Here is a 12337-nt window from a genome sequence, read left to right on the forward strand (position 1 = left end):
GTATTTAATATTTTTTTTAAAATTTATAATTTATTATTACTAAAAAAATGAGTCCTTCAAATTTTAGAGGTCTTAGGCGACCACCTTTTTCATCAAAGGGTTGAACCGCCCCTGGGTTTGTGTACACCCCGCTCTCTCTAGAACCTACTTATGAGATTACACTAGGTTTGTCGTCGTTGTTGCCGAGAGAGGTGTATTGAAATGTATTACTTTTTTCGTCTTAGTTTATATAACGGTGTTTGACTGGGCCAATGGTAGAGCTAGCCATCCTAGTCTAAGAGGGTATTCGTCGAAAAATTACACTATATAAATATATAATTTTTTTACTTTTGTTCGTATACATACTATATGTTAAATCCATTTGGTAATTTCTTCGTATGTTTACCTTTCTATATTTTGAATTTTCTTAATGAAAATCTTAGTTCCGTAAAAATGGATCGGAAAGTATAATATATAGATTGCCGTCTAATGGTAGCTATAACTTACATATACAAAAATATATAAATGTAATGATGATCTAATATTTTCTTAGAAAGATTTTTAATTTACTCAATAAAAATCTTTAGATCATAATCTTAAAAAAATCATAAATAATAAGAGAAAATTTATTGAAAAAATTATTTATCAAATAATTATTTCGAAAAAGGACAACCGGTGAAAATTTCACTTTTAAGTATTAAATATATTAACAATAGTTTATAACCATTGGTTGAAGCATCCAATATAGAATAAAGTTAGAGATATTTCAAGAAGGATAACTTTTTTGTTTGGTAAGGCAAGAAGAATAACTTCTGCCCATGTGTGTAAAAAAGTTCTCATCTTTGAAGAAAAAAAAATTAATAATTCAAGAAAATAAAGATATTATCATTTGTTTTCCCCTCAGTGTGTTTGGTACCAAGGAAAATATAAAAATAATTTTTAAAAAATAAATAGTTTTCTTATAATTTTATTTTATAAATAAATAGAAAATATTATCTCAAGATCATTTCATTTATATATAGAATTTTATGATGGAGAGCGTTGAGTGGTGATGAGTGAGAGTGCGGATTCGGACCAGCCGGAGTTTGAGGGAGGCATGGGCAAAGCCACCTTAGGCGAAGGGTGGTGTAATACTCCATGCCTAAATGTCAGTGTACAACATAGGACTTATTCCCTTGAGTCGTACATATGACATATGAGTCTAAACCTACGACTAGTAACATCACCATACGACTTGTAGTCCCCCACTCGTAACTTGGACAGAAACTTAGGGAACCTAGGTTGTTACCCTTACGACTCAACTTCATACGACTCGTATAGTAAACTTACGACTCTAAGGGTTGAGTCGTACCTATAACAGAATGTCAATCATTTCAGTCTTGGATACGACTGCAACATACGACTTGTATGTTATATGTACAAATCAAGGGAATGAGTCGTATGTTGTACAGTGACATTTAGGCACGGGGTATTACAGGTGGTGTGTTGTATACCCTTCGTTAAAAAATTACATGACGTACAAAAATTAAATGTTGGCCATTATGAGCGTATATTTACTTTTACACACTCATAACACAACTAAAGTGAAAAATTGCACATTATTTGTCAAATTCCTGACTCCGCTACTATCAGAGAGTGGGGAGGCAGGGGAGTATTGTCGCGCTTGTGAAACTTGTTTTCTCAATATTTATTGTATAATTAATTTTAAGAAATTTGTTTCTCAAAAAATATTTTAATTAATCAAACATAAAGAATATTAAGAAAGCAAACTAGCAAACACATTTTTCACTTTATTTGAAATAGGGACAAACTAGTGAAAGAAAAATCTAAACTTGCAAGCAATTACCTAACACTTGGGACCCATATCAAATGAAAAAAATTTAAAACGTGATAAATTTTGTAAAATAATATCCACCAATAGAGGACAAAGAATAAATAAAAAGATTTTGAAATTAACCACTACCATATAATAAAAAAATATTTATATAAATTTGAATGATATAAAAGGATTGCCACTCAAGAATTGGTTGATCCTATCTTTGAACTTTTATGACTAGTTTGATTATCGGAACGAGACAGATAAAGATATTTTAACGTATTACAATAGATTGAGATATTTTATAGAATTAACTTAATTTTATTATTTTAGTATAAGATATATTTCAAAATTAATATTCGCAACTAAATTGATAAAATTGTTGCAATGTAATCTGGAGGTGGTCACTGGTTCAAGTCGATGAAACAACTTCTTATATAAATGTAGGGTGAGGCTGCGTGCAACAGACCTTTCTGGTTCGATTCTTCCTCTAGATCCTATGCATAATAAAAGTTTAGTGCATCGAACTGTCTTTTATTTTTTAACCAATGCAAAATAATGAATTTTAAATTTTATTTCGAAACTCTATTTTTTTTAATGATTTAGACCCTTTTGCACGTGAAGATGTGTATGGACAACTTGTTGGAAGTTGTGACATTAAATCAATCTCCTTTATGTCCACCCAAAAAGTATCCAATTTTTCAAATTTATTAGTTTCAAAAAATAAAATAAAAATTTGATTTTCAAATAGAATAGGTAGTTTATTGTTTCTATCAATTTAATATTCTCTTTCAATTTATTAATTTGAAGGAATCTTATTTGTTTAAGATAGTTCAAGTATTTACAACGTTAGTACACATAATAGTGACTCATAAAAAAAATGTTATTCAGTGTCTGATTCGATAGAACCCAAAGATAATTAATTCATCGCGTAGATAGAACTGTCGTTCAACTATTCAAGCGCAATGTTGTGGTATTGATTCCACGAGCCGTTTATGTAGTTAGTGGCCCAAGAAAAGCAGATGATTAAACGAAATATCTCTTATTGGCTCAGCTCGTCAAGATATTACAAAAGAGTCCGGTTGGATAGATAGTGCTACGAACCCCTATCATTTGACATTTCCTTCATCACGTAGGTAGAGTTGTCGTTCTACTATTCAAGCGCAATGTTCTGGTGTTGATTCCACGAGCCTTTTACGTAGTTATTGGCCTAAGAAAAGTAGACGATGGAATGAAGTATCTCTTATTGGTTCAGCTCGTCAAGATATTACAAATGAGTTTAGTGGATAGATAGTGCTACGAAACCCTATCAAAGGTCATACAGACTGTTGGAGCAAATTGGATGATCAAACCGAGGGTTTCCCCCTCTTTGCCTCACTCTCGTTTCCCTAATATTAACCTTGAAAGATCGAAGTCTTTCTGATTTCGCTTGACCCGATCGCGTTACCCGATGAGCGCTTCAAAAGGCAGAACTCTCAATCGTTGTAGGAATCTTCAGTCTTTTGATTAGAGTAAGGGTTGCGACAGAGCATAGCAAAGGACATTTTTACCGTTGCTCCTAGAATCTCCTTGTCTTTGGTTTATAGTTCCTTAAAAGGGCAACCCGGTACAATAAGCTCCCGCTATGCTCAGGATCCAGAGAAGAACCCGACCACAAGTCTTTTTGATTTCACCTGACCCGATCGCGCTACCCGATGGGCGCTTCATAAGCCAAAACTCTCGATCGTAGTAGGAATCTTTTGTCTTTTGATTAGAGTAAGGGTTGCGAGAGAGCATAGCAAGGACATTTTTACCGTTGCGCCTAGACTCTCCTTGTTTTTGATTTATAGTTCCTTAAAAGGGCAACCCGGTGCACTAAGCTCCCGCTATGCTCAGGATCCAGTGAAGGACCCCACCACAAGAATCTACTGTACGCAATATCACCTTGCAGAAGATTGGAATCCGTGATCTCTTGATCACATGACGACGACTTTACCGATTACTCCAGAGCTTTCCCTTCCTGGTCTACAGTTTCTTAAACCCCAAAAAGATTTAGAACTACTCCCAAACTACACATTTGATTATGATAAAAACTATAATGAAGCAATATAATGACTAAATAATATTAATATATACTTGTGAAACACAATGTAGCAAAATAAATAGTTACAAATTGAAGATGTCCAATCCATACAAAGAGAATTACAGCAAAAGACCAAACCAATTGGATACACTAGGATGTCTAGCTAGAGCTAAACCAAAGTTTTACATTACAATAAAAACAACAAAAATTTGATAGCTACAGAGACTTAAAACTTGCTGAAAATAATAATAGATATGCTTCTCTGATTAACGGCATTAAGCAGCCTCGAGAGATCATTGCTAGGTCTCCTTACCGGCTAAAAGAGGACTAGTCACGACACTGGAAGTTGCGGAGAAACAGACTCCGTAGGACTCGGGTGTGGAGCACTCCGGCGATTTCTTGCTGAGGGTATATGGTGCTAAGTTCATCACCCTGCAAACATGATCAGCAGTTCAATAGCAATGCTGGTCGACGATGATCAGAAGGAACAAGTAACTTTGCAGAAAGATTGATAGTCACATTAATAATTTCCAGAAAGCCACGAGAGAGAGTTAGCCAACGATGGTGATCCAGAAAAAGCATATGTAAACTAAAGCCTAAATGAAAAACAATGAGACATTTAGCATTTTACCTTTCCTTCCGCTTCTCTAAAAAGCGAGCCAGAGATGCTTTCCTAGCTTGTGGAACCGCTGCACAAAACGTAAATGAAACAAAGGCAATGAAAACACGGTTGAATAAGTCACGTTGAAACTAAAATTCAAGAAAGCAGTTAGAAAGAATACTTAAGTTCTGAGTTTCAAAAGGTAAGCTTTTACGTCACAAATATGTTCAGAATTTCCACTCTGGCGTGTCATACCTGCTGGCATTATGGTATTCGCCCCAACAGGTCCTCCTAGTGATGTCACAATCTTCGGAGTCTCCGGTGTGCCAAGGGGAGACACTGAGATGTTCGCAGTCTTGGATATCTTCATGTCATCTTTGTTTCCATCAGATTGACCAATGGGATGGGAAGAAACGGACATCGGGCTGGAAAGACCCGAGGCAGGTAGCATGTTTGGGGTTTGGTTCACACACACGCCATCCGCAGCAGCAGGTTTGGGTGCAGATGCCTGAAGTTGAAACCTCGGTTGCACCATATTAAGAGCAGTACAACCGTTTCCAGCCAAAAACATAATAGCCTGTGCCTGCGTAACATGACACGCAAATATAAACCTTAGAGGAACTTCTTAATATTAGTTTGTGTGCATGCGAGAGCGAGAGAACAAGAGGGTACCCTCTCAGGAGAGATATCATCGAAGACATTGACCGTCCCACCATAGAAGATGGTCAGCTGAGCAGGTGCTGCAGAACCTTTGGAATTAAACCTGCAAAAAATGTACGACGTTTTACACAAAGTTTTAGTTTCTGTTTCGATCCACTCGGGCTTTCTTAGCCAAGTTGTCTTATACATTTGATGTTTTTCAATTAATAGTGTGTCAAGCAGCGACTTCCGTAACACAGTACATGCAGTCTGTATTGTGTGAACAAAATAGTGAACTTACCAAGCTTCGGTTGTCCCAGCCACAGAGCCACGCGATGGAAGCATTGAATGAGGAGCCGTAACAGGAATTCCACCAAGAACTTGGTTCATCGTCGTAGCTGCAGATTGCTGGCCAGTACCACCAAAATGAGTCTTGTAGGAGGGATTGCTCATGTTAAACGGAAGCATCTTAACATCATGCAGAAGATGCATTGCATGCACATTCTGTTGCAGATTATAACGTGTCAAGCTAAAAAAAATAGTTCCTTGTTACCCGTGGTGATCTATCTTTTCTTCCCAAATGGATTTAAAAGCAGTGTTATCCATTTCGAAAGGAATCCATAGGCAATAAAAGCAGGAGATTGTTGACAATTCGGAGTATAGTTTCGCAAATGAATTACACAAGAAGTCGAGACAACAGACAAGTAGAAGCTACGGCAACGCATTAATAACAAATAGCTTCACTAGAATCATGGCAAATTTGGGTGTTGTCATTTGTAGTCGCACAAATCCTTACAAATATGTATAAACCAACTTCGTGCAATTAAAGGGAAAAGACAAACCTGGAGTTCACCAGACTGACGTTTGAAACCAGCATCGACTCCATCCGTGACAGATAGAGCTTTGAAGTGGTTTACATCTTGAGCAGAGTTCAAAGACATGAAATGAGGTACACCAACCTTGCTCGACATCGGCCAGCGAAACCCTGATACAAGCGAGAACCATCTTAACCCAATACATACAAACAATAACAAAAACAGGCCACGACGCTTGAACGTTTTGTATAGATTCGGCCAACGCAGGAAATTTAGTTCAAATTCTGTTTTTCTATAGTAAGAAATCCATTAAATATGTACAAAAATTAAAGTTACTGACACCTCATGCTGTTATGCTAGAATTTAGAACCCGTAAAGTTCAAATCTTAGCTTCACCGCTGAACAAAAACAACAATCAATCCAAAATAGCTTATTACCTCAGAAGACTATATGCCAAAAAGGAAGTCTTTCGTTTTGTCCAATTCAAATAACTTAAGAGTTTCTTCTTTTAGATTCACCTAATGAAACACTAACTATCAAAAGCAAACTTCAATAAGCTCCCTTTTGAGCTAAGTTGCTCGGATCCTCCAAAAATAGTGTATTTTTGAAGGATCGGACATGGATGGGGCAACACTTTTGCAGAGTCCGAGCAACTTAGCTTTTGAGAACCTGAGGTTTATCAAAAAACACTACGTGATTCTTCCCGTCCTAACCTTGGTCGACAGAGTTAATTGATATCTATTACCGATATCTTGCGCGGTGACAGGTATCTCATCAATAAATCAAGGTGCGTGAAAGCTAGCGTGGACACCACGGTTATAAAAAAAAAACTTAACGAATCAAATAACATTTCATTAGTTGAAAAATTGAAGACAATCCACCTAAAACAACTAAAGATCAATTTTTTATGCTCACAAGAAAGCCAAAAATTCACAATTTTGATCAAAGATAAAGAAACAAATCAAATAATTCTCTTTTTAGTTGAAAATTTAAGGGCACCCCATTTCTCCAAACCCATAGTTAAACCAAAAAACAACTAAAATCAAATTTTTAAGCTCGTAACAAAGCTAAATATTCACAATTTTGAACTTAACAAATCAAATAATTCTCATTCAATCTCTTCAAAACTCATAATGAACCAAAACAACAACTAAAGATCAAACTTTTGTGCTCACAACAAAACCAAAAAGAAACAAATTAGAGAAAACTAATTAACAAATCAAACAATATACTTTTCTAGCTGAAAATTCAAAGACAACCCAATTTCCAAAACACATAAATGAACCCAAAAAACAACTAAAGATCAAATTTTCATTTTTATGCTTACAAGAAACCCAAAAATTCAAATTTTTGATCAAAGATAAAGAAACAAATCAAATAATTCTCTTTTTAGCTTAAAATTTAAAGGCAACCCATTTCTCCAAACTCATAAATGAACCCAAAAAACAAACTATATATCAAATTTTTATCCTCACAACAAAGCCAAAAAATACACAATTTTGGACTAAGAATAAAGGAACAAATCAAATGATTCTCTTTTAGCTGAAAATTTAAAAGGCACCCCATTTCTCCAAACTCATAAATGACCCAAAAAACAACTAAACATCAAATTTTTATACTCACAAAAAAAAACAAAAAATTCACAATTTTGAAAATTCTTTTTTTAGCTGAAAATTTAAAGACACCCCATTTCTCCAAATTCATAAATGAACCAAAAAAACAACTAAACATCAAATTTTTATACTCACAACAAAGCCAAAAAACACACAATTTTGGACAAAGAGCTAAGAAAACAAACCAGTTTCTTTGGAGCTTTCAATAGGTTCTTCTTTCACTACAACTCCAGAATCTTTAATATTTAGTCCCATAAAGTCCCTCTCCATTTTCTAACAATTTTCAAGAAATACCTAATATTCAAAAAAAAGGAAGATCAACTGAAAAAAAACAGGAAAACCCAAAGAAGAGGAAAGAGAATGAAAAGAGAAATATAGCAGTAATACAATAAATGCTTCAAACTGCAGCAAATGGAGAAGTTGATGGCGTTTTCTCTTTCTTTCTTTTCTTTTTTATGCTGTTTGGATGGATGTTACGTATTCATAATATATGTTACTCTCTATTTTAAAATAGTTGATTCTTTTTTACTTGATATTTTTTAAAAAAAAAATTTATTAAAAATTTATTTTATTAAATTAATCTTATTAATTATATTTTAAAAATATAAATTTAAATAAATATATTTTAATTAGTTATTTGATATTAAAAATAGTATTAAAAAAACATAACAAAATATTCTTAATTTTCTAAAAGAAACAATTAAATTAAAATAAATATTTTTAAAAAATAATCAATTAAAACGAAATGGAGGGAGTACTATATAATATCGTACATTATTTTGATAAGTATAATGTTGGATAGATTGCATTATTCGTTTTACTTCTTTGGTCGCATTTTATATATCCCAATTTTTTTAATCTATTTTAAAAAAAATAGCATATTTTCTTATTTAATAATTTAATGACATTATTTTTATTTTATTCTTAGTGAGTCTCATTTTATAAGAAAAGATAATTAAAAAACAAATTTTAAAAGGAATAATTTTATAAACTTTACAAAATCATTCTTTATTTCTTAAACTCCGTGTCCGATTAAATAATGACACATAAAATAAAATGGAGGAAGTATTAAATAGATATAAGTATTCAGTATTCCTCGAATTATGGATAAAGTTGTTACGACACACTTCAATTCACGATAGATTCTATCACCTATTAAACTAAATTTTAGTATATTTTTGTCAATATTTTGTGCTAATATGATAATTTTTTGTCAGCCTTTTGAACTGACGTGACACCTTTGATGTGAATTTCATTTTATGTAATAAAGATATCACGTCAGTTCAAAAGGTTGATAAAAATACGCTAAATTTTAGTTTAGCAAATGATAGAATTCACCGTAAAGTTGAAGTGTGTTGTAGCAAATTTTGTGAGGTGGTAGAAGAAAAAACTAAGAAAAAAAAGTTACACAATTATTAAAATTAATTTTTATCCATAAAGTAATTTGATATATAGTATAGATGAACAGACATATTTCATGAATGAGATATTTTATGAAATCTTTTTATCTTATCCTTAATAAAGAATTAATAATTTCTCCATTTAAAACTAATAAGTAAAATAATTTTAAGTTTAACCAAATCTTCAAATCAAACATAGCATAAAATTAATCCTAAATTTTATTATGAATTTATTATGCGTATTCTACTTACCAAGTGACTATATGTATTAAAAGAGCTTATCCTTGACTTAAATATTTTTTATTTAAATACAAAAGTAATTTGACAGGTTAATGACAATAATACCCCTAACTAATTACAATCACGTGTCTTTTAGTCTTTCAATGTGTACGGTTAAAAAATTAATAACTGCCTGCAAGTATCTAATTTGGTGCCGAAAGGTTCTTGTACTTTTACCATATCTAGGTCAAAAAAACAAAAATAAAGTACTATTGATATTTGAAAATTACAGACATTAACATTAACACATGCTGTACCTAAAAAGAAATCATGCTCTTTAAAGTAAAGTTATAAATTTTGATGCATATTTGTAAATCTATCGAAAATTAGGGTAGATTCTTTTCTTTCTTTTCTTTTATTTATTAAATTATAAAAAATAATAACACTTTTATCAAATTATATTTTATAGTATATGTATTTGTATTTTTGTAGCTACAATTTGTAAAAATATAAAACACATATCGATTATAAGGGCTAAAAATCATATGTATTTGTATTTTTGTAGCAACAGTTTGCAAAAATATAAAATATAACTTGCTATATTATGTAAATATGAAACTGTTGCTATGAAACTCATAATTAAGGGAATAAGTATGATATTTCTGAACTCAAATCAAATTGAAATGGACGAATAACACACTGGTATCTAATTCATATCCACCATACCCTCTATTTAAGGTTATGTCTTTGACAGCGGTAGAGTCAGTCTTTTGTCGGGGGTTCATTCGAATTTTCTTCAGTGAAAAATTATATTAGTTACACTTGATTAAAATTAATTTCTCTCTATATATATAGTAGATGTTGAATCCCATTGGACAATTTTTTCTTCAAATTTTGAACCTTACTTAGTGAAAATTCTAACTCCGACTTTGGTCCTTGGTAAGCTGAAACTGCATCACGTCTTGTCTATTAATCTCCTCAATACTTCTTCGGTCTACCTTAGTCTCTCTTGAAATCATCCATGATCAATGTCTTGCATATCCGTACTGGAGCATCCGAATCTTTCCTCTTCATGTTATGGTCCATTACAAAGTCTCACATCGGTACTACAAAGTATTGATGTAGGGTATTTATAGTCTTGGGCTCTCCCATCTTAATAGCTAGCTTTTGTGGTGTGGTTCTCCTAAGGTTATAACACTTCACATGCTCGAACCATCTCAATTTTGCTTTCAGCATCTTGTTTTTCCACCTTAACCTAGATGGCTTCAATTCGAATCATATCTCTCCTAATAAATTCACACATCCATCAATCACAATATTCTCGTTATATTAAAATTTATTATTAGTTTAGAAAAGGAAATTCACACATCCATCAATCACAATATTCCCGTTATATTAAAATTTATTACTCCCTCCATTTCGGAATAAGTGAATTATTGGAGTATTTATTGGTGTTTCAAAATAAGTGAATCATTGAATTATTTTTCAAATTTACCCTTGTGATCTGACAACCAATTAATTTTTAAAAATATATTACAAGGTCAGTTTTTTTCTTTTTGGGGGTAAAAATGAAAAGTTATGTTAAATTTATGCCTTTAATATTTTTTTTTAAAACTATGTATCAAAATTCAATAATTCATTTATTATAAAATGGAGGGAATATTAGTTTAGAAAAGGAATCGAACATTCAAAAATGGGACCACCAAAGGTTGTGGCGATATTCCCGTTATATTAAAATTTATTATTAGTTTATAAAAGGAATCGAATATTCAAAAATGGACCACCAAAGGTTATGGCAAAATAGTAAGTACTACTTCATTCTTAATCAGAAATATCAGGTTCGAATACCGAATATGAAATCGCCTTTAGTACGAAGCATTTTATACATTATAGTGGAACTTTCTGACATTACATCAAATTAGTCTAACTCCAGTAGTATGGTTATCGGACACCAGTGAAGAATTAAAAAAAGATCATATACCAAAGGGCATTCTTGACATTTTAGGCTAGAATAGTTTTTCATGTGATGCTAATAAAATAGGGTGAGGGTGGGGGCATAGTTTACCTATTGAACCGGTAAATAACCGGTATTACCGGTAAGGTACCACGTGCGAGGATTTAGCTAAACACATGTTCTCAAATATCATTTTCACCCAACTTGTAAGTGGTACCACAAAAGCATGTGCGGTGTCACTGACCCACAAGTTGACACGTGGCCACCCTCTTTTATCAACTCATGAGTTTTTTTTTTTTTGGTAGTGATGATGAGGATTTTTCACCTTACCCTAGATTATTCAAGTCGGTTCGGAAAGGATAGTGTATATTAGGGTGAATCAGGTAAAGTCGAGGGAGTTTATTTGAATTTCGTAAGTTGAAGATCTATCAAAAATAGTTTTTTTATTTTACATGTGAGATAGTGGCATGCAGTAGCAGATCCAAGATATAGTGGTCATGGATGCTTCGGAGGTTCAAATACACATATTAACACGCAAAACTTTAAGCTTTCAGTTGAAAATTAAAGCACCCATCTATCTTTTTTATTTCACCGGTACTTTTCTAGCTTCATCCAGTGGTGGAGCCACATACATTTCAGGGGTTCATTCGAACCTCCTTCGTCGGAAAATTATACTATTTTTATATGGTGAAAAATATTTTTATGTATATATAGTAGATGTTGAACCCCCTTCGACTAGTCCGTATATTTACTTTTGAACCCCTCAGTAAAAATTATGGTTTCACCACTGGCTTCATCGTACATCAATATTTGACATTCTTTTTATAATTACACTTATTTTGCGTCGAGTTTAACGAGTGCTGAAGCACCATTATTTTAAACCTAGGTCCTTCCCTGGAGGTATGGACTACGTACATTTTTACCTTCCCAGACTTCACTTTTTGGGAATATATTGAGTATGTTGTTGTTGTTGTACAGAATTATATTGTTTGGATATAATTATGGGTGTCAAACGGGCCGGGCGGGGCCAACCCGGCACCGGCCCTTCTATTTTAACCGGGTTGAGGGCCGGTTAAGAGCCGGTTTTGGCACTAGCCGGGCCGCGCCGCGCCGCGCCGTGCCGGGCCAAACAATAAAAAAATTAAAACCCACCCTAACCCGGCCCACTTAACCCAACTCGGTCGAACCCACCAAAACCCGGTCAAACCTGGTTAAAAAATGGGTCAAACCCGGTCAAAA

At 33.2% G+C, this 12337-nt stretch overlaps 1 protein-coding gene across 4 annotated transcripts; it reads right to left on the reverse strand.

The window, feature by feature from the left end:
• Window positions 1–3925: 3925 nt before the first annotated feature.
• On the reverse strand, window positions 3926–8039 carry LOC107846940 (protein TIFY 6B). Of its 4 annotated transcripts, none has more exons than XM_016691220.2 (8): window positions 7913–8039; window positions 7711–7819; window positions 5940–6082; window positions 5399–5601; window positions 5131–5221; window positions 4714–5041; window positions 4489–4546; window positions 3926–4289 (listed from the first exon to the last, which is right to left on the reverse strand). In XM_016691220.2, exons 2-8 carry the CDS (start codon window positions 7793–7795, stop codon window positions 4157–4159), a joined length of 1041 nt encoding a protein of 346 aa, XP_016546706.1. In that variant the 5' UTR covers window positions 7796–7819; window positions 7913–8039; the 3' UTR covers window positions 3926–4156. The 4 variants fall into 4 exon arrangements, with proteins under 4 accessions (XP_016546706.1, XP_016546725.1, XP_016546720.1 ...); XM_016691239.2 differs by having other exon boundaries at window positions 5399–5505; window positions 7913–8000; XM_016691234.2 differs by having other exon boundaries at window positions 5399–5505; window positions 7711–8003.
• Window positions 8040–12337: the final 4298 nt, after the last annotated feature.

Source organism: Capsicum annuum, chromosome 8, assembly GCF_002878395.1.
Source record: "Capsicum annuum cultivar UCD-10X-F1 chromosome 8, UCD10Xv1.1, whole genome shotgun sequence".
NCBI lineage: Eukaryota > Viridiplantae > Streptophyta > Magnoliopsida > Solanales > Solanaceae > Capsicum > Capsicum annuum.

Excerpts from the sequence above, each read along its gene's own strand:
- LOC107846940 (XM_016691220.2), bottom strand. The coding sequence starts at position 7,795 with ATGGAGAGGGACTTTATGGGACTAAATATTAAAGATTCTGGAGTTGTA. Across the intron at positions 6,083-7,710 it reads TGAAAGCTCCAAAGAAACTG|GGTTTCGCTGGCCGATGTCG; the intron begins GTTTGTTTTCTT and ends CGCTTGTATCAG. Across the intron at positions 5,222-5,398 it reads GCTGGGACAACCGAAGCTTG|GTTTAATTCCAAAGGTTCTG; the intron begins GTAAGTTCACTA and ends CATTTTTTGCAG.